Source organism: Vidua chalybeata, chromosome 6 (assembly GCF_026979565.1).
Source record: "Vidua chalybeata isolate OUT-0048 chromosome 6, bVidCha1 merged haplotype, whole genome shotgun sequence".
In the NCBI taxonomy this organism is placed as follows: Eukaryota; Metazoa; Chordata; class Aves; order Passeriformes; family Viduidae; genus Vidua; species Vidua chalybeata.
Window position 1 is genome coordinate 38307789 of NC_071535.1, and position 22592 is coordinate 38330380.

Below are 22592 nucleotides of genomic sequence, written 5' to 3' on the forward strand. Positions count from 1 at the left end.
CCTTACCGTAGCATTTAAACCAAAGTCTGTGTGTCTCAAAGCAGCAACCTACTTTAAAAGAAATAGTTTGCAGTGAAGAAAATTCTGTTGTTCACTAGAAGTAACCACACAGTGAACTGCATTGACCAAAATAAAATATGTAAGGTTTTGATATATGACATACACTTCAGTGCATGACAGAAGTATAGATTGAGGGGGAAGTTTATGCCAACAAGATTTTTGTCTAGACAAACAACATTCATACACTACAGATTTAAGATTTTAAAAGCTACAGGCAGGTAGTAACCTATATTTTTTCTCTAAACCTCCTCGTTAACAATTTCTTATCCAAGTGGTATAAGGTAGAAATGAAGGCAGAAGGTTTTAAGGAGGTAGAGTGGAGTAAAATTTCAAAGCCATTCAAACCTTCCTATTCATTCACTTTCTAGCATATAGGGTAGTTGGGGGTTAAATGTCTGAGCTGTGGATCTGCAGCCTTTTGCTGGCTGGATTTGCAAAACTGAAGGATTTTTACTTTGATTATCAGGATAATTAATGCTCTATTGTAAGCATAAGCCCCACTGATCTTTGTAAGTATTAATTTCCTACCTTGACCTCAGAGACTCACCACAATCCTTAATGCTGTACAGACCAGACCTAGGGTGTCTATTTAAAGACCTCCGGTGCCTTTAGCCAGTGCCTCTTTTCTGCCCTGCATTAAGCTCCCCTTTGGCAATGGTGCAATTTCATAGCTCCTAGGTGGTTTTTTTCCAGGTTTCTGTCAATCAGCTTAAAAAATTCTCACTGAGATCATTAATGCAGTGAAGTCATGTGAGCCATGAGAGCCAGGGTCAGGAAGCTGTGAGCCTCTATGTCACCAGGGGACAGAGGAGACGAAACTGGTAGCATTATAATGGGCCAGCTTGGATGCCGCTCCCCTGTGCTGACCCAACACCAGTCCCCATATCTTTGTCCTCCCGTTCCCTCTGCTCCTCCTTTCACAGTGGAAATCAATTCCACAAGTGAGTCTAACTTGCAATAAAGTCTTTGTACTTAAGTTGCTGACTCCAGAGAAAAGCTGGATATTGTCATCAGTCATTTTGCCTATACAATATCTCTCAGTAGGCAAATTTTCTGCTGGCAGCATCCACTGTCACTCTTGAATCTTTTTGCAAAGTGCCCATTAGGTAGCTCCAACCTATACACTAAACTTGAGAGAATTCAGAGTGACACATCAGGAATCTGTGCTGTTCTGAATTTCCTAACTGAGGGAGTTACTTCATAAGTAACAAACTGATGAACTGTGATCCTGAATGGGAAAGATTGGATGTGGGGCTGTTGGTCTGTTAGCTAAGGGGGCTCAGACATGATCTGGGAGATCTCCCAGAAACTGAACAGGTGGCACAGCAGAGCTTGTTTAGCGTAAATCAATCAACATTAAATAACACTGATTCTGCGTTTGCAGGTCTTACATTTTAATTAAATGTGAACTTGAGATGCCTGAAAGTTTGCAACCCCTGTTGTGATGCTAAAGTAGTGGACACCTTCCAAAGCTGGGATACATGACATTTCATCCAGGTGGTTACTGCCCTGTTGACCACTCTTGAGAACCTTTGGTGTTTTCTGAGACCAGGAACAGCCTTTCTAGACAGATTTTAGTTTTTCCAGACCTAACAACTGCCTTTTCATTTCCCACTGTTAACGGATGGAAACTTTGGTGTTCCAGAATCTTTCATCTTAGTGAAAGCTAATTCCCAGACAAGCTTCAATTTTCCATGGAGAGCCTGGACAGGTTGTGGGGCAGAGGAAGCAGGTGAAGGTAGAAATGAGTGGACTGCAGTGCTGTGTCTGTGCTGCAGTTCAGTGATTTTCCTGGCATTCAAGACCAGCTGGACTGAATACCTAGAAATGTTCCTCCAAACATGCCAGCTCTGTCTTGGTGCACTGCCTCCTGGGAAGCTCTGGTATGTAGAATCCAACCATCCTCAGGGCTTGCCGTAAGAATAAATTTGTAAGCAGACCGGTTTTGGCTCTTGCTGTAACAGTCTCTGAAAAGAGCCATTCTTTCTGTCTTTCCTCCACCTCCCTTTCAGAGACATGACCAATGTTTTCCACAAATGGAGAAACTTACAGTTCTCCGCATATAGTATCTCCTGCCAGAAATTTTGTTTTAGTTGCCACAGCGACAACTTAATGGATTTTTAAAGCCCCTGCCACTGGCCATGCCTCTGCCCTATTTGTTCTTCCTGTGCGTTCCCCCAACACCGTGTGAAGCTGCAGAGGCAGTGACTGAGAGCTCTAATAACCCAGTAATGGATGCAATTATGGCCGTTGGTGCTTCTGTTGAGAATACATGAATAAGTAAATCCATGCATAAGGATAAGAGAGTATGCTTTTAAAGCTGCCTGAGCAGTCTCAAGGAGTGGTGGCCAGGTTGCTTTTGCCAGGCCCTGGTGGAGGATGGCAGCTGACGACTCAGCCCCCCTCAGGACCATGCCAGCCCACAGGCTCCCTAGCTGATAGCTGTTGTCTTACAGGCATGGTCTCACACCAAAGCATTTATTTGTGCTACTTCCAGTTGCACTTCTAATGTCTCTGTGGGGCAGCTGAGTGCTGATGTGTCTACTGACAGAGCCTCTCCCTTGATGGCAGCCCGAACACAATAAATAGTACTCCATTTTCATTAGTAAGTGTCACTGTGTTCACATGGGTATGAAGGTTGTTGCTGGGAATGGATTGGGCAGGACAGAAAAAGTACTAGCAGACTTTTGCAGGAAAAGTTGCGTGCTTTGAATGCTGCTCTGTAAGTGCAGGATGATCCTTGCATCCTCTTCACACCACCAGATACTTCCTGTATCACTGTGTTTCCTTCACCATCTACTGATAGAAGAAGCATCCATCTTTACCTGGCTGGCACACATGGTGACACACATCTGTGGCCTTCTATCATCCAGCAGTTGACCAGACAGGGAAAATTGCCCTCTTCTGTTCCCAATCTTCCTTCCTTGTCTGCCTTTTCTGAGCTTATGCATGGAGTGGTAAGAGAATAAATATCTTTTGGATTGTATCTGGCAGATTTTGACAAGAAGGAGTCTAGAGTATCATCTGTCCCAGAAGAGAGCTGAAGGGACAGGTATCTGAGCAGGAGAGGTTGGCTGCAGAAGACCTTTCAACACCTTTCTTTTCCCATTCCCTGCATATCTGTGGTGTCAGGAGGAGATAGTCATACTCCAAGATTCAGGCAGTGAGCTCATCACACCCAAAGTCATTTGTAGGTACCAACTCCTACTGTTACGTATATACAGACATAAATCCTTATGCTTGTTCTAGCTACTCTTCCTCTTTTTCTGTCATTGTCCATTTGTCCCAGACCCCAGGGTTGCACAGCTGCACTGCCTGGGTTTATTTTTCTGGTATTCTTGGAGTGTCTCTGTATGGATTGGGTCAAACTGACTACCAAGGCCATAGTGGTAATTCCCCGAAGTCAGGCTTCTGTACTTTATGGGTAGAAGTTGGTGAATCTCTTGAGAAAATTATGTTCTCTAAGACACCTAGTGGCCCCTGTAAGTACAAGGGTGATGGTCTCCCATTAGTGTTCAGAAAGATCTGTGAAAAGGATTCAGCATCAGCATTTTATGGATTGAAACTACTATTTTCTGAGTAGTTGTTGGAGGGCTGCTTTGCAGATGAACCAGTGAGAAGTAGGCTGGGAAATGCTAACAATACATCTGTTATTGGGTGGAGATCTCCCTTTGAAACCTGAGATTCATTTCTATGCATGTTCGTTCTATATAGCCTTTCTTTCTGAAGTGAGGTTTTGCTTTCCTGCCCTTCAGGGGCTTGCAGAATTCACCAGCCCTTGTTAACTGTTGGAAATCTGAAACATTAGGATAGGAATTACAGTTTGGAAGAGGTCTCTTGTAGTGGTTTGACCCTGCTGGATGCCAGGTGCCCACCAAAGCCACTCTTTCACTCCTCAACAGGACAGGGGAGAGAAAATATAAGGAAAACTCATTAATTGAGATAAGGATGGGGAGAGATCACTCACTGATTGCCATCACAAGCAAAACAGACTCAACATTATGAGATTATTTAATTTATTACAAAGCAAAATCAAATTAGGATAATGAGAAGTAAACCAAATCTTTAAAACACCCTTTTCCCCCACCCCCCTCTCCTTCCCATGCTTAACTTCATTCCCAATTTTCTACTTCCTCCCCCTCAGAGATGCAGGGAGACAGGAATGGGGATTATGGTTAGTTCATCACATGGTTCTTGCTGCTGTTTCCTCCTCAGAGGGAAGACTCCTTCCCCTGCTCCAGTGTGAGGTCTCACCCACAGGAGACAGTCCTCTACAAACTTCTTCAACATGAGTCCTTCCCCCAAACCACAGTTCTTCACAAACTGCTCCAGTGTGGGTCCCTTTCCATGAGTTGCACTCCTTCAAGAACAGTGTCCAACCTGGATCTGCCACAGGGTCACAGGTCCAAGCAGCAAACCTGCTCCAGCATGGGCTCCTCACTCCATGGGTCCTCAAGTTCTGCCAGGAGCCTCTCTCAGCCTGGGCTTCCAGCAGGTCACAGCCTCCTTTGGGCATCCACCTGCTCCAGCCTGGGGTCCTCTGGGGCTGCAGAAGGATTTCTGCCCCCCTGTTGACCTCCATGGGTTGCAGGGACACAGCTGTCCCACCTATGGTCTGCACCAGGGGCTGCAGGGGAATCTCTGCTTCGGTTCCTGGAGCACCTCCTGCCCCTCCTCTGCACTGACCCTGGTGTCTGTGCAGTTGTTTCTCTACATATTTTCACTTCTCTGGCCACAAGTACTTCTGAGCAAAAATTTTTTTTCCCTTCTTAAGTGTGTTATCATGGAGGCATTACCACCATTGTTGATGGGCTTAGCCTTGTCTAATGGTGGATCCATCTTGTAATGGACTGGCATTGGCTCTGTCAGACATGAGGGATACTTCTGGCAGCCTCTTACAGGAGCCACCCCAGTAGCACCCCTGCTATCAAAAGCTTGCCATGCAAATCTAATACATTTCTGAAAGCAGTTTCTGGTCAGGGAGCCCATTTCACTTCCAGATCTGCCCACATGACCCAGATCTTAAGAAAGTTAAAAGTACTCTGCAAAATAAGATATTCTTTGATATTGTCTCCCAGACATCAGTGGGCTGAGAAGAGAATTAAAGGATGGCTCATCTCCTCCTTGCTCAGCTGATACCTCCAGGTAAAAGGAGTGATTCTTTTTCCCCCTCTCCTAACCTCACCCAGCTGTGTCACTGGAGAGTTCATTTCTGTTATGCATCATTAATCTGAGTTTCTAATAGCAGTAAAAGACTCTGAACTTGGTTGACAGAGAAGTTAACAACCAGTTTGCCTGAGCCCTAACACTTGATCACTTAGCCTTGGTTATTAACTGCAGGCAAGGACCAGTTTCTGGGAGATAATTGGGGTCATAAACAATAGCTGTGTAATGGAGAGCATGCCCTAGGAGAGGGACTAAACATATTCAGCTGCAAGAAACTTACTGCCTTTGGACGGCATCCAGGTGCTGCCATCAGCCAGCTAGGGAATGGGCAGCCAAGTTGTTGCTGTAGGGGAAGAGAGGCCTTTAGTGCTTGGCAGAATGCAGCTATGTGTGCACAGGATGGCCCTAAGCTGAAAAGATGCTTGAATGCAGCCTCAGGAGGCTTGATAAAACTTCTTAAACATCAGTCTGGAAGTTGGGGGTTGGAGGCCATGTGTCTTTTAGTCCATTTCAGAAACAGGATTCAGCATTTAGAAGTAGTAAATTTTGCAGCCTGGACTAGTTTTGGTGGTGACAACTGGATTTTCTAAGTTGAAGGTCCCTCTTGGCCTGCTCTTGGGTGCCTTTTACCTTCTGGGGAGAATGTGGAAATCCTGCTGCAACCTGGGCAGCAGAACAGTGGCACGTCGTCCGTGCTAACACCATCCAGAATGTGGTGGAATGTTTGGTTTGGGCCCAGGGAGCTCTCTGCCTCCTCCAGATGTGCCAGAGCTCCTGTGAGATGTGTCACCCACTGGTCACTCTGTAGGCCAGTGCCCTTCCCAGTACACTGCCCGTCCCAGCCTTCTCCTCAGAGACCCCATGCAGAAGGGCTTCACTGCAGCACCTAGTGCCAGGGCCTCGCTCTGTGACTCCTGCTCAATAAATTGAGGAGCAGCTGAATTTTCCTCTTGTGCTGGGGTCTCTGTTGGTGTCTCCTGATCAACAGCTTGAGGAGTGGCTGCATTTTCCTCTTGTGCCAGAGTCTCTGGGCTGCCTGCTTGACACACAGAGAGAGGCCAAATTTGCCTCCTCTTGTGCTGGAGGTGCAAGGGGTGTGGAGAGCCCCTCTTCCTCCGGAGCACCAGGCAAGGCTGGCTGGTTCTCTGGCACTGGCAGGCTTACCCACCCTACTGCCCCTCCCAGCTGCTCACTGGGGCCAGAGGCTTCCAGCTCCTCCAGCACTTCCTTCTTCTTGCCAGTGGCGTCATTCATGTGCAGGTCAGGAGGTGATTTCCACTTGTATTCCCGACAAGAGAGCAGGGGATTTGCAGAGGTTGCCTGGTTCCCTCCAGCCAACACCTGCTGAGCCCTGCTTGTGCACAGCAGGCATGAAATGCTAAGTGCAGGGGCTCCTAGGCCATTTAGGCTCTGTGTTGTTGGAAAGTTAAGATTCTTTGGACCAGAATCCCTCAATACAGAGTTGGTTTTGGTAGGGAAAAGCTCCAGAAAAACACCAATAAGAGCTAGGAGGGTGTTTAAATAGAGAAGTTTTTTGTCTGTAGTTCGTAAAATACAACTCAGTTTCTGACTACTGAGCCCATTAAGAAACCCTGCTGGGAACACAATATACACAGGGGTTCTCCAAGCCATGACAAGATGGTTTGTTTCAGGGGAAAGCTTGTTGGGACTGGAAGATAGCTTGATGGGATTTCTGATGTGGCATCAGCCTCTGATTAGATTCATGTCACTCCAGTGGCTCCCTGTATACATCTGATTGGAAACAAAGGGAAGAAAATAAAGGTGCAAATGAGTTTCTGTAATGATTGCACTAGCCAAGCTAGAGTGTGGCATTGTGGGATCTGGAGTTTCAAAAGTTTCATTCTCTCGAGAAGGAGGGTAGCATGTACATGCTTGTGGACCACAGGCTGCACTGGAAATCCTTATGTGAAATCTGGGAAGAGCCTGACACACAGATCCTGCAGCTCTGCAGTGTGGTACTTGAAAGCATCCTTGGATGCTCCCTCATTTTTAAAGGAATCAATTGTTCTGCCCTGTTGCTCCCCTGTGTGTACAGAACTGCAGAAGAAAATTTAGGGGAATCAGTAGAGGAGGGTAATGTTGCTCTTAATTTCCCAATAGTAGAAGCATGACAGCATTGCCAGGCTGGGCTGCATCACAGAATCAAGACAGTAAATGTCTTAACTTGAAGGCCTGAAAGGCTGCTGTAGGTGTGCTGCTGATTTTTTTTCACGGAGCCCTTGTTCTGACAGCCAAGTTGGCTTTACTTGGCTTTGCTTGACAACAGAAGTATTAGCAATGTTTTTGAAACTGATCAAACATTAAATCCCTGCTGGGAGCTGGGTTCACCAGACTGAAGGGACATCTTTGAGTTAGAGAAGGTCTTGCTGAAATGGGTTGATTGATTAATATTCCCCCTCCCAGTGCAATAGAGATGCAATGCAGAATAGAAACTCTTCAAGAGAACTAAAACTGGATTAGAGAGGGAATTGTGCTCTGTCACTTCACACACTGTGATTCTACTACTTTGTGGTCAACTGGTCTTCTCCAGGCAGTGACAGGGGATATCCCAAGCTAGAGTCAAGACTGACTCAGGAGAAAGCCAAGAGGCAATAGGGGCTCCTCCCTTTCAGATAAAGCACAGCCTGTTTATCAGGCCTTCCCATGAGAGACTGAGAGTGTAGGGACTGATTTGTGCCAGCACGCCGGAGTCTCTCTTATTCCAGATATTCCTCCAACTATATGAAGCACTAATCCTAAAGAGAGGCCTAGCTATCCTGGCATTTCTAAGAGCCAAACTGGACCCTGGCTCCATGGCAATCCTGCCACAATATCAAAGGAGTCCAATTTACCTGCAGCACCAGGGAGAGCCCTTCAGTAACCACCCAAAAGCCAAGTGTGCATAGGATCCCTGCTGTGCTGTACTGAAGTCTGCCTTGGAAACAGAAAGGACATGAATATGGAAGGAAGCAAAAGGAACTGTCACACCTGTGGGTTCCTGCTCCTAAGCAGCAGCTCTTTGTCCCTGCAGCGCAGAGGCAGAGGTTTGCTGTCTCTTTGGGCAGTGTTAATGCTATCTCTAATTTATGCATTCCAGGCTGAGATTCCCAGGTGATGGGCTCACTGAGGAAACCACAGGTAGGACCAGCTGGCTCTCTCTGAAGTGACAGGGTGAGGGGACACTGAGAGGTTTGGGTGCAGAGCTGGGGGATGATTTTTGCACTAGAATAGATCTAATATGGGTCCCATCCTTCTCTGTTCAGCCTGGCTGTGGGGGAGGAATGCTCTGCCTGTTTGCTCCCAGAGGCAGCATACCTGCCCACTCATGACTGCAGTGCTCTCCCCTTGTCAGCTGAGATGTGAAACTGAGTTTTTGAGACTAGGTCATCAAATACCTTCCTCTAGCAGAATAATAAAGGCCTATCCTACCTGTTCCTGGCATCCTGGAGCATAAGCAGGCAAGAATATCTGTACCTCCCCAGTAAATCCCCCACTCAGCTGCTTCTATAGGACACAGCTTTTAGCTTAACTGCCTTGTTATCCTTTGGATAGACAGAAAGACCCCTGGGTAACCTCTGGGATGAACGGGTCATTTCTTTGAGTCAAAGGTCACTTAAAATTTGTGCCTTTGCTTTTTGAGCTGCCATTCAATTTTTTCTTCAATTCCTCCATGTCCCTTGGAGAGGAGTAGGGAACACGTAATCAGAATAAATGCAGAATTTCTGAATATTTCACTGGTGCCAGCCATCCCGCTGAAAAGCATCAGCATCCATTGCTCAACTGCTCCAGGAGTGGAAAGAGGAAATGTCTGGACCTGGATCCTTCCCTACTACCAAAGCAGGATATGTTCCCAACTTTACTAGGAATATTTTTGGACAAATTCTTGGATATCTCAGCTGTAAAATGCTCAAGTTGCAATCACGAATCACGTGTTTCCAGAGATTAAGAGATTAAGCCTTTGATAATATAATGGCAGAGTACACGAAATATTCATGGCAGTTGGTGAACAAATAGAGGGGACTTTTGATGTCTGATCTTGGCAGCCTAGAGCACCTTCCTGTTAGTTAGTCTCACTCCTATGCTTCTCCTCAGGCTGCTGCTGGGACCTAACTTCATGTGTTTTTTTGATAAATTGTGACAATGCTGTCATGGGAAGGACATTTAGACTCACTGGACAGAGGAGGCTTAACCGAGTCTGCCTTTGTTTAAAATCCACTGGGTAGCACTGGAGCATGGAAGAAAAGTTATTTCTTACATAAGCTTGGATTATGTTATTTATTCTCCACTGTTTGTAAGGCCCTCATGGCACCGTGAAAATTACCTTTATTTCTCTATGGATTTTGTCCTTTTTCACTTTACAAATATTGATTTTTTTTTTCTCCTGTGTCTTTATCAGAGCTGAATTAACAAGACTGTTTAACAAGATACTCTGATTCATTTGTGGTCTTTTTGTGCCAGGTACTATCACAAGCAGCTGAAAGCTGCTCAGTGAAGAATGTACAACCACTGCTACAGAAGTGACAGAGGAGGTGATGTGCCCTGACAAGACCTGAGCTAGCATGGGTCAAAGAACAGGCTTAAAAAGGTGGTCTCTTCATGCTGGGCACAAATGCTAGGAAGGGTTATTTGTAAGGAATAAATTTTTCTGTTGGAAAGCTCTCCTCCTCCTACGTTAAATCTTGAGGCCATTGAAAATCGTTGAGTCTGCTGGATTACTCCTACCCACAGATCCCCAAGTGGGCTCAAGAGTCCATATTCATGGCAAGAGGTGATTCCTGACCTTGTGATCCAAAATCTCAGTGTAGCAGTGATGAGACTCCAGAAGGAAAAGGAGCTATTGGTGAAGCTTTATGTGCTCCTTCTTGACAACTTTTAAGCAAGCCACTTAACTGATCCAAGTGCTTGTAGGTGGAGCAAAAAGTGGAAAGTGAAGACAGGCAGGAACATAAAGTTCAAACAAGTCAAGTCTGATTTTGATGCTTTTAACACAAGTACAGGAAAGGTAGAGCCCAGCTGATAGCTGTCCCTTGCTGTTCATGCTTGCCATAATGCACCAGTGCATTTTCTAGCACAGGGCCCAGAGGGTGGTGAGGGTAGGGAGGAAGCAGTCATCGTGCACAGTTCTTTGTGGCAAGTTGGAATCTCTTGCCTTTCGAGATCATCTTTCCACTCTGTCAGCAACTTGAGATATCCTAGTCTCTTTAGTGACCTGTCTGGCCAGCAGCAAAAGCCTGTTTCTGTATCTATTCCACATGGAGAGAGATATTGCAAGGGAGATAGAAGGGGGAATGGCCAGATTTCTTTCTTCCTGTAGGGCCATCACCACTGGTAGTTTTGCTCTAGTTCTCTCCTGTGGGCTCATCTTTCTTACAATCTATACACCATAGTAAGAGATGATATTTACATCAAATGAGACAGGAGTCTTAAACCAGCTGCCTATAGAAAGGGTAAATCCTCATCCTTAAGCCCTTGTGAGCTGCATCAGAAGGATGGCAAGCTTTGGAGAACTTTGTCCTGGTGTGCATTTGTTTCTGAGATGAGCGGCTAAGTATGTCAGTGGGAGCTGGGAGATTGTTTCTAAGTACCACAAGGCCAACCAGTTAGTGTTCATTAGTTTCCCCTCAGCAAAGGGTGGACTTCTTCCTTTCCCAACTTGCTGGGCTTTGAAGAGCTGGGCTTAACTCCTGCCTGCCAGCTCATTCCACTGCAGGTTATGCAGGATCCCCAGCATGTTGTCTGGGCAGTCACACCATCCATGGCTGAAACAAGCCAGGAACGTGGAGAGGAAGCACAGGAGACAGCTGTCAGCAATAATGCTGAGAACAGAGCTGGGTCTCCATGCTCCTGCCTCATCCACATCCTTTCTAGTAGATGATACTACCTGTCTGGCACTTGTGTTTTTCTGCAGCACATGGACCATTACCTCTGGACTGTGGGACATCCTGTCTTTAGACACCATCCCTATGCACCAGAGTAGCTGAAGTCTTGTAAGAATCAAAGGGTCCCAGGAAATCCTGGTTGAAGGACACTCTGGCTGCTCCTGACAAACTATAATAGCTATATAAAAGAGATTTTTCTGGATCAAAAAACCCAGTCACCTCCTGAAAAGGAATGGCAAAAAAACAGAACTATTTTTCAAGAAACAGAAACCCCCATCAGATGAGATCTTGGCTCTGGTATTTGAAAGCACTTAGGAAGTGAGAGGATAAGTTTATGTTTCTAACCAATTAGTATCTCTTCTTGCAAAGTAAAACAGTTTTTTAAAAAGTGCAAATAGCCGCTGCTTAGGCCATTTACTCTGTGTGTGTGTGTGTGTGTGTGTGTGGCTGGCAGTGTCCTTGCGCTGACTCAAGCCTGGTCAAATCCCTTGACCACCGGGTTATTACCTGCTCTGAGGCCAATCTCCCTGAATTCTTTCTTCAGTGAAAGTTTGAACAACATCGTTGTGTTTTTACCAAGAGTTTCTGTTTTGGTGACAGGAAGCTTCCCAACAAAGAGAGTCAGGAAGCTCCCAGCCAACTAAGCCTCACACTTCCAAAGTCAGAGCTTTGGCTGCTTCCCCCCCATGGGCTCAGCTGAGGAAAACAAGCCACTCTATATCCATATCACTGTTCGTTTACCCTTCTGAACCCTGTCTCTCAGTGCTTCAAGGTAGATGCTTCAGCAGTTAATACTGCTCCTGGGGCATGTGCAAGGAGCAATTAAAGCTCATTGTGCCAGTGAAGAGCCCTGGGGTGAGCTGGGCTGCAGAGACAGCTGCCCCATTTTGCTGTGTGCAGCAGCTTCCTGAACAGTCCTGTTGCAGAGAGATGAGTATGTCTTGCTGATTGCAGAGTTAAAGTTTAAAACTCCAGGGCTAAACTCCATGTGGCATTTCTAGGCTTTTTGCTGGTGGCAGCCATCGTGGTTTGTAGCATTTTGTGCCTGGGCAGAGCAGGGCTGGGTAGAGCCCAGCTGCTGAGCCTGCAAAGCCTTTTCCAGCAGCTACAGCATGGGACTGATGGCAGGAGTGAAGCACGAGTGTTTGAAGAACAAACACTTTGTAGCACTCCCTTTAACATTTTGCCTGTGACACTGCAGGATCTAGATCTTTGATCCAAAAATGACAAAAAGGACATGAACAGCAGTTCCTTCCTCTCAGACATAAATGCCTGTTACAGATGTGACCTGCAAGATTCAGCTAAGCTTTCTCCAGCAGCAGACAGGGCTTGGAAAAAGGCAGTGTTGGTGGCAGTGTTGGTCATTCTCTGGAGAAGGGTCCTGCTAGGTGATTGATAGTGAGATGTCATTTGTGCCCAGCAGACAGAGTGGTCTCCGTGTGCTTCAGCTGCTTGTGCTAGCCGAGGTGCGCATCACCCAAAAGGAAGGTCTCGGCTGCAGGATAAACTTGGGTAGCCCCACAACAGCAGGGTGACATGCATGGGGATGGGGCAAGTTTTCTTCTCATCTTTGTGATTTGTCTGGAAGACAAATCTCCAGAGACAAACTGGAAGTTGTCTTTGGTGTGTTCACTGAGAATGGGAACAGGAATCATATCAGTGCCAGTCATGACAATACAAGTACAATTTCTTACAAGTACTGCACCAACTGTACCTAATTAACCTTCATGACAGTGCAGCAATACGAGGAAATAGGGATCATTAACTTCAGTTTTGCTTTAGAGAAAGGGAAGAGAAACATCAGTGCCAGCCCCATGCATTTCAAATTGAGGTAGGCTTGAAAAAGTCACAGGGTTAAAAATAACAATAATCCACTTGGGGTTCTTAGAGCTTTAAGAGTGCACTTGAATCAAACTTTCAGTTTTTTCTCCAAGAAACATCAGGACTGGAAACTTCTCTCCCATATATGCTTGTTTGTGACTCAACAACCAAGGCTTTCAGAAAATCACACATTTTCAGTCACAGTGGGGCAGAGGCAGTAAAGGTCAGAACAACTTCCTCAGTGTCTCTTAAAAAAGAGCTGGGAAAAGATGGAACTAAACTGTGTGAGTAGTTGACCCTCCACCCCCTGCTTGTTCCTCCAGACCAAACATTTTTCTAGGTGAGGGAACCTGCCTAAATCAACCAGTGGCCACTTAATAGCTGTCAGAGGAGTAATTCAGGTTTGAACTAGTGACCTCACCCCTTCCTCTCACATTTGCTGAGGGACAGACTGATGACACTGTTAGGCCTCTAAGCAGCCTGGCTGCTTTGTCGGGGGCCCAGCAGGAATGGAAAGATGCAGAACTAGTGCTGCTCTCTGACACTGCTTTCCTGGCTTGGGGCTGTTTTTATAAGTTAGTAGGAAAGAGCAACTTGCACAAGTCCTTCTTTAAGTAAAGAGTTCATGCTGCCTGTCATATCACCTGATGTCAGGGGCTGAGGGCAAGAGTAGTGCCTGTGCAATTTGTACTAGGCACCAGCACAGGCTCGCATTTTGTTTCTCCAAATGACTGCACTGCAAAGCCCTGAAAAGTGTCATGGCAGCACAGAGAGTTGTATCTGTTATTAACAATCTCACTTCTGCCTGATTCATGGATGTTGTTACGATCAGGTGAGAAGAACTGCCCCGGTAGGCAGGACCCCTGCTCTGGAAGAGAAGCCAGCAGGGAGTGCAGATGGCAGTGGCCAAGGAGGAGAGTGTGGGGAGATACCTCTATTGTGTGGGGTGTGCCAGCCCCAGCCCAGAATGCAGGCATTGATACGGAAGAGCCTTTTAATCAACTCTTTTCTCCTACCTATTCTTCTGTTCTAAGCTGACATAGGGTGAAGTGAAGCTGAAGGGACCCTTGAAAAGGCCATGTCGTCGATGGAGAGGAGAAAGGGCTCTGCAGATTGTGAAGAGCTTTCATGAGCAGCATGGGTTGCAGCCAGCTCCAGGGAACAGAACTGTTCCCCTGCTTAGGCAGTGTGTCTGTCTCTCTGATTATTTTGTGTATTTCATCTCTGCTGTCTGTCTTGCTCTTAATCTGGACTCCTCTGTGCCAACAAAATGCTTAGCTCGCTCCATTGTCTGAGAGACTAATTTGCACTGTAAATCTGATGCTTATCTTACATGACAGCTTACTGTGGGGTTTATTGCAATCTTGAAGACAAACTAACCAGGGATGGCTTGAAAGCTTTCAACGCATCATCTGGAATATAGAACAAATATGACCCATCTCAGCTTGCCACCAGGTTAGTTGTGGTCCCTTGTGGTTGGGGTCACCAGGGATTTATCTTTTTTCTATTCAAATCTATTCAAACCTGAGCATCTTTGAGTTTTGGTTTAGTTTTTTGTATATTTGGTCAATAGGTTTGGGGGTATTTTGATGTGGTACATCTTCTGCTTTGAGTTGGAGCTGTTAGAGTGCTTCTGCAACAGCCTCCCACCCTTCCAGGGCTAAATCTTCCCTCCCTTCTGCCTGAGGAGTTCTAAGGACTGGGAGAGTGGCTGCAGATCAGGTGCAGGCAGTGTGCAAGCACTGGTGCTCCAGTGCGCTGCAGCTTTGTTGTCTCTGCCTAGCTTAAGCAGAAAGAACCTTGTCCTTGCCTTGTCTTCAGTAGTATTTCCTGACACTTTGTCCAATATGTTCTACTCTCTGCTAGAAGAGTAATGTCCTCCCTCAATCTCGTCTGCAGTTGCCACCTTCTCTCTCGTCCGTAGGCTGCCCACCTGCAGGCATTCACATACCATGTAAGAGATTCTTACACTAGTGTAGTTCAGATAGCTGGGCAGCTCCAGAGGCATAAATCTTCCTACAGATAGGTTCCAGGTAGCCTAAAATGCAGTTTTACTGGGGGAGAGCCAGAAAGATTATTGCTACTTTGATATAGGACTTGGTTCTGCAGCTGAGCATGCCAGTAGGTGTTTAATGCCCAAAGCTTCTGCATTGCAGTCCTCTGGGACACAAAGGATCCGTTTCCTCACACAGGGGAGCAGGAACACAAGACCTGCCATCACTGACAAATAGAGGTTGTTTGGAGGACCACTCTGGCTTTTACCTAGCCCTGCTTTACAGTTGCATGGATTTCTGGACATCTCAGTTCTTCCTGCCCTTGGACTGCAGATGAAACACAGAAATGGCTGTACTCGATAAGCACTGTGGAGCAGTTGAGGACTAGCAGCTAAACTGGACATGGAGCCAATGGGTCTCAGTAACATCGAGGGGAGGAGAGAAAGAAAACCTCTTGAGAAACTGCTGAGGAATAAGTAAAGAATAGGTTGTATACTGCGTAGAACTGTACACTGGTAAGTCTGTACTGGCCCTTCTCCAGCTCCATATTTCAGTCTGTGTTATCAGGTAGATGTGCAATTTAAGGCTTTTTCCAAAGCATCAGAGCTAGTGAACATCAGACTCCCTGCCCAAGGGAGACCTCTGTTCAGACTGGAAGAAGCTTAGGGGAAAATGTATGAATCCAAGAAAACTCCAAGCTCTGCAGAATTTTAGAGGAATCCAAAAATACCTAGGGAAGGATCATCACACCACCTGATTCTGGTTTAGGGTTAGGGTTGAGAGAGTCAAAGAGTCTACAGCTCCAGGAACACAGGGGCTTGAAAAGGCATGGCACCACTGCCATGGTGATCGCAGCAGAGCCCCAACATTGCTACTCCCACATTTTTCTGATATGGAGACGCTTTATATTGTATTAGGGTTTCTCTTAGGCTAATGGGGAATATTTCATCACCTTCTGCTGGGCTGTGATAAGCAGGATCTGGATGCTTTCACAAAAAATTGGAGTCTGATATCACTTTACTTTATGCAAATACAACAAAACTGTAGTGATTGAACAGCTAGCAATATCCTTCTGTATTCCTCTCCACCTAACAAGATGCTCCAATGAATAAAGCCATGGGAGCTTCCATCCTTTAGGAAAAGATCTAACAAAACTGTTGGATAACCAAAACATGTGCCAGCATCATTCTCAAGTAACTGCTATTTAGCTTTTTACAGACCTGACTCATGCTCTGCCTTTTTTTTTTTACCTTTTCTTGTCTGCATTTTTTTGCTGATGCTCACTTTGTGATTCATTGAGGGGGGAAAAACACAGCCTATAAACATTTAGGTTTTCTGCTCCTCTGACACAACTTGTTGTCCATCTAAAAATTATTCCCACGTAGCACCATCTGCAGTTGCAGAAGCACAAATATTCACCACTTTGCTGTCTCTGTAACAGAGCCGGAAATACAATGTTCATTACCCCAGCTGATGCTATTTTCTTACAATGTGAGGTCAGAGGCATTATTTCATGCTGGAGAATTAAGAAGATTAACAGATAGGGTGGACTGGCTACTTTCTGAACTGAATCACCCTCCCAGAATGGAAACATCAATGGATTTGATATCACCTGCCCACCACCTCTACTTTTGTGAGTGTTGTCACTTGTGTTTGAACATAGCACAAGCTACAGTGGAATAATAAAAGCAGAAAATTAATTCCCATAGTTGGACCTGCAAACCAGCTCCCTGTGGACTTCAGGATGAACACACTCCTTTTTTCTCCTGCCGGGATTGCTTTATTGTGCTTTTCAATTATTAGTAACTCATCTCATGGACAGAACTGGCAGTGAATCAGAAGTCAGAGTATCCAAAATACCTTGCCCCATGAAAAGAGCTGCTCTTGCTTTGCTGCCTGCACACCACTTTGTTAGCTGATGCAGAGGGAGAGGGTTGTGTGCAGGCCAGCAGGAGAGTTGTCAGGTTTGAATCCCGTGAGAAGCAGTTCAGAGTCAACCCTTTCCCAAGAAGTGGTGAGCTGTGAACATTATGTCTGCAGTGTTGTGGGCAGGTGTGATGGCAGCAGATGGGTGGGTATATCATGCTGGCCTTGATCCAGCTGGCACAGGTAAACCAGCAGTGACACAGTGTAGTAACTTAAGCACTGTCTTAACACTATTAAATTGATAGCTGAGATCTCTGGAGGGCTTGTGGAACCCGAGGTGACGTTTCTGTCACTGTATCTTTACTGCAGTTTGCTATCTCTGCTCACTCAATTACAGCTCTTGCAGATAAGTCTGTGCTGTGCCTCAGTTCCACATCTGACACGAGCCCAGACCTGCTTCCAAACAGATGCTTCTGAGGACCTGCAGGCCACACAAACGTCAACTGTTGATGTCTGTAGTTCATGCCTCCTGTGCTGGTGTTAAGTCTTTGTGATTTACTGGCATTAGCCAACATGCATGGGAGGGGAATTACATCTCTTGTAAAGTGGGATTTGCCTTGCACTGCAGCACAAAGGCATGCAAGATTGGGGCTGTAACTGACCTGCCTTTTTCCCTTCTCTGTCACACAGGCAATTCTGTTCCCACTCCTACCCTCTCAAAGTCCTTTCTTGCTATGGTGTAAGCCTGGGATTGCCTTGGTTCCTCCTTCATGCACCAAGAGGTCTAGGGCTGCAAGGCAAGGCATTATGCACATGAAAGCATGTGCCATGTGCCAGGACAACCAGCCTCGGCTGGAAGCGGTGCCCAGGGAGGTCTCCAGCATGACCACTTCTGACATTCCCTTTCTCTCCCCACAGATGCCAGCAAGGACCACCCACAGCAGCAGGCAGGAGTCATCTGGAGAGTGACAGGCGGCCTATTCAGTATCACCCGGGGAGCTGTGGGGGCCACACTGGGAGGAGTTGCCTGGGTGGGCAGCAAGAGTCTGGAGCTCACCAAAACAGCTGTGACCAGTGTCCCCGCTGCTGGCGTTGGACTGGTGAAGGGCAGCGTCTCAGCAGTGACCGGCGGCGTCGGAGCTGTGGGCAGTGCGGTCGCCAGCAAAGTCCCTTTCACTGCAAAGAAGAAGGACAAGGCTGACTAATCCCTGTCACAGCTCCCTTCCAAAAGATCAACCTGCCCATACTGTCCCCCTACCCAGCACCTCTTTGAGTTGGAACCAGCCGCTTCAGGGAGGGTCGAGCACCCGAGCAGACTCTGGCTGCAGCCTGCTCAGCACTGCCTGCCTAGCTCAGAGCTCACAGAGCCACTGTCAATGCCTTTCACTCCCATCACCTACTGGGAACCATCTTTACTCTGGGGACTTTAAAGGTGTGGTTGTTTCTGTCTTGTAGTTTCCTTCCTCCCTTCTTGTTCTTGTAAGCATGGAGGGATGGGAGAAAGCATCAGGCTCCATCTGCCTGGAGGTGAAGGGAGTAACAGGGTATGGAAGGGAACTATGCCTGGTTTGAAGTGTGGGTTGTGTGGTCAAATTCAACTTCAGCTGGAAAGATAGCCTCTGAAACACCCCTTCCCTCTGTAAGGTGTGTTTGGGAGGTGTGCCTAGTAGAGAACTGCCGAAGTCCCATCGACACAAAGGAGAAATACTGTGAAGAGGGGGAAGCCTCCCTCCTGCCCTGTACCTCTTACCTTTTCTTTGCAGGGCCCATCCCCACAAGCTGCTCCCAGTCACTTACTCCCCAGCTGAATTGAACCCTTCAGAGAGGGAACCCTCAAGCTCAGCAGAGCAGCTCTGGGGTGATGCCTCACTAGGGCATGATACATCCCAGACCATCAAGTTCTGCACAAATTTTCTTGGTGGGAGGGAGGAATATGAAAGCTGCTGTATGTTCCCATTTGGGGAAGGAACTGACAGTGTCACTTGCCAGGCCTCTGTGATATTGCAGTACAGGCAGTGATGTTCCACAGAGAGACCAGGCCTTTTGTTTGACCCTTGAAGTCCTTCCAGTATCCCACTCCGTAACAAGGGCATTTCATCTCTTGGCCACACTCATGCTCCACAGACATCACTAGTAACCAGGAGCAAGTGTGTTCCCAAATGCCACCCAAATTCTGCTGCAGGGATGGAGGGGAAGCTGAGAGTCTTGCTCTCCCCACGACTCAGCACCCTGGGAGTGAAGGCCTGGGTGTGAGTGGGCTGCACCATGTTGGAGAACACTTCCCAAGCTGCTGAGCGTGCTCCAACAGCAGTTAGCCTGCAAAGGGCACCAGCAACTCCTCTTCTGCACGCTGCTCCTGTGGCCCCAGCCGGGTTCCTCTGAATGACCACGCTGCACTACATAGCCCACCCATAGTCGTAAGGCCGCAGAAACCCAGACACCTGCATCCATCTGGGAGTCACAGCCATCCTCAGCCTGGCCTGTGATGCTCAAGGGGCCATATGGCATCGTACACACACATACAAACATGCACTCACTCACTCACTCCCTCCAAGGTCCCCTGTAATTCTTGGGATGAGGAAAGCCACAGGCTCCAGCATTAACTCTGCTGCTTCTGGCTTTGGCAGGTGATTTGCCTAGGTCTGTAGGTGTTGGATGCTTTGGCAGGTGATTTGCCTAGGTCTGTAGGTGTTGGATGCATAGGCTTGTGCTGTATTTTATAAACATGCATCTGTGTTAGCGTGCGTGTGTACGTCTAAGTCCACAGGCATGTCTTCAGCCAGGGAAATAAACCTGTGCCACTGCCGCAGAGGAGTTCACACAGTCATCTTTGGCACTTTCAGCATAAAGTTTTTATATAGGGTCCTGGTCAAAAGAAAAATCATGTTTTAGAGGATGTTTTGCCCTCTGTTGCCCAAGAGCATAGTTTATTGAAACCAAAGGAATGTGAAAAATCCCCTTTCTCCTGTCTGTGCTGTTTGTTTTCTCTCAGCCCTATCTTTTGGACATTGAATGCAACTTTCTTGATTTTCATTTCCCCTTGGAGGTCGTTGCACTTCCTGACTGCTCTCTCGTGCTTAGGACTTAGACATCAGGGAATATTTAAGTACAACACACATACACCCCCGCCACCATTTTTGCTGAATGTTCTTGAGCTTGTGATGCAGTTTTTGTTCTGACCTTTATTAAATACACATTTTGGGATGTATGTTGCTGTGTCCCCCTGATAATCATGCTGGTGTTAGTCACTCTCCATACCCTTTGCTAGGTAGCCCCTCCTGTTTGCAGTGGTAAGAAGCTGCTGATCTCCACAGTTTGCTACTCTTGATAGCATGAGAAAGGTTTGACTTACATTTTTGTTTCTGAAGAGGAAGCAGCATTTGGTAGGTGTGTGCATTTCCTCACTTCGTGCCCTTTGTTCTGGTGAAGGCCAAGTTGACCCTGACATGCCAGTTTTGTCTCTGAAGGCAGTGGCTTCACAGAAAGATCAGGCCTTGATGTGTGCCTGTACTTTGCTGGGATGCTCGTGGCAGTTGTCAAGGCCAGAAGAAGTCTTGTCTGTTCTCCCTTTGTCTCAAACGCCCTGCAAAGCTGGAGGACAGTTTGCGCTGCACAGATCTCTGCTCACTGCTCTCCCTGAGCACAACTCATCTCTTATTCCAGATCACAGACTGCCTCTGAAGCGAGCTCTAGCCCCAAAGCTGAAAGCTGCTTCTGTGTAACTAGCTGTGTTGTCACCAACCCTCTGAGAAAGATAGCTTCTGGCCAATTGGGACAGAAGAGTCTTTTTCCTAAATGTCTCTCCTAGGCCTTGGACAGGAGAAGATAGAATCTAAGAACCTTCAGCAGCCAGCCCTGGGTGGGTGGTGGGAGGCTGATTGTGCTTTTGGCTAAATAGTGTCTCACACAGGCTCTTGCTGGGAGAGGCAGTACATCCTGCCCAAGCTGTTGTCTGCAGGCCCTGTGTGTGTACAGAGCAGGTGTGGCAAATGGGATAAAGGCGATGTAAGGAAGGCCACTGGGGCCCTGAGGGTTTCCCATCTTTCTGTTTCTTCTCTACTGTGCATCCTTGCAGGAAATAGAGGAAAGCCTGTCATTTGTCTGGAACTGCCATTTCCTTGCAGGATGGCCTGGAGAAGAAGAGATGAGCTGGAGAGGAGAACTCACAGCTGAAATCGCTGTTCTTACAGCCCAGCTAAAGGACAGCTCAGGGACCATGAGTAGCAACAGATCAAATTAGCAGGCAGGGGTAGAAGATTAAATCTACTCCAAAAACAAGGCCTCACACTGCTAAACAGGCATTCAGGAATAAGTAACTCTCCAGGACTCAAAGGCTTTAAGAAAGCCTGTGCTAGGCCTGCTCAGTTGCCCATGGTGACCCAGTCCCAGCCCACTCTTCTGGACATTTACAGTGCCAGAGCAGAGGGAAAACGGGTCAATCTTCCCAGTCTAAAAGTAAAGATGCCTTCTGACAACTTTGGTTGCAGGACAGTGGGATCTGGATTGGATGGGGAAGCTGTTGGCTCTTGTCAGATGCTCTATCTTTCCTCCTCCAGCCACCTGGGCTACTGGTGTAGCCCTTCTCTCACTGCCCATTCATGGTACGAAGGGCAAAAATGGTGTTGTGCATAAATCCCATGGCTACCAGATGGGGTAGCTTGGTACAAAATAAGAGGGGGTGGTATCGGGTAAGAGGGGGTAGAGGGAAGGATTAAAGGGAGTTGATACACAGAAGATGAGGAGAGAGTGGTGTGACAGAAGGAGTTGAGGAGTGAGGCAACAAGAAAATGAGGACCATGGAAAGAATTTGTTTCTTAGGACAGGCTTTGAATCAGAAGATGAGTGCAATGGAGTTTGTCCTAGGGAAGAGCACAGAAAGGGGAGTGGGTCAGTGTGGGTTTTGGTGTGTGGTGGTGGTACATGCCTGGCTTGTGCCCTGCTTCCATAGTAATGATGATTGCTAGCAATTTTCATTTAGGCAGATCAGTGGATGGTTGAAGCATCAGACCAGCTTCCTTCTTATCACCCACCCTTCCTAAATCTCTCCCGTGATCTCCCCATGATGGGGCTGGGTCTCCCCCATGGTGGAGGTGGGATGTGACCCTGTTTGCAGCCCTGTGTCCCACCTTGCCTGGCTGTTCCCTGTGCCCAACAAACATGTCCTAGCTGAAAGGAGACCCACAGGTGCATCCTCTCCTCCCTTTTCCCTGACCTGTCTCATTGTCCTTAACTTTTTTATCCCTCCCTTAGCTTTCAGTCTTGCCCATGGATAGAGCTCCCCACAGCTTTTGCTGAGACCTTTGTTAAACATCCACACTCACATTGTCTGGGAGACCAGAGGGTGATTGCCTCCACAGCTCCCCTGGCTGGGAGAGAATTGCATGTCTTCCACCCCTCTCTGTTCCCTTGTGTCTTGCGTGTGGAAAATCTTAACCCACTTCTTTTTCTCTGGGTTCCCTTGTTGGCTCTTATCCCTGTGGGTGGGTCATTTCTGTATCTCCATTGCAAAGTCATCTTGTTAAAACAACAGCACGAGTGGGAATATGGAGATGGTTAGAGAGAGCCGAGAGCCAGGGCCCAGCTCTGCTTCTGTAGGAGCTGAGGAGGCCTTCGGCAACCCAAAACTGCGGCCATGCGGTCCTGTGCACAGTGCTGGGCTCCAGAGAACACTTTTGTTCTTTATCATTTCATTGTCTGTAATTGGTTTCCTACTGAATTTGTTTGCTTGGTTTGTTTTGCAGTGTGTTTCCGGGAATATTCTGCATCTCTGTATTTTAATTACAGTAAAATTTGAGGATAAAAACCA

The 22592-nt window shown here is 47.0% G+C and overlaps 1 protein-coding gene across 10 annotated transcripts in view; it reads left to right on the forward strand.

Moving 5' to 3' along the window:
• LOC128789976 (transmembrane protein 263-like) overlaps positions 1-22592 on the forward strand; it is a 200804-nt gene extending 178212 nt beyond the window's left edge. For all 10 annotated transcript variants that reach the window (XM_053946351.1, XM_053946358.1, XM_053946353.1 and 7 more), the window contains one exon: positions 17705-22592. In XM_053946351.1, coding sequence (XP_053802326.1) covers positions 17705-17991 — 287 coding nt within the window. In that variant the 3' untranslated portion in view covers positions 17992-22592. The remainder of the gene's footprint in view (positions 1-17704) is intronic.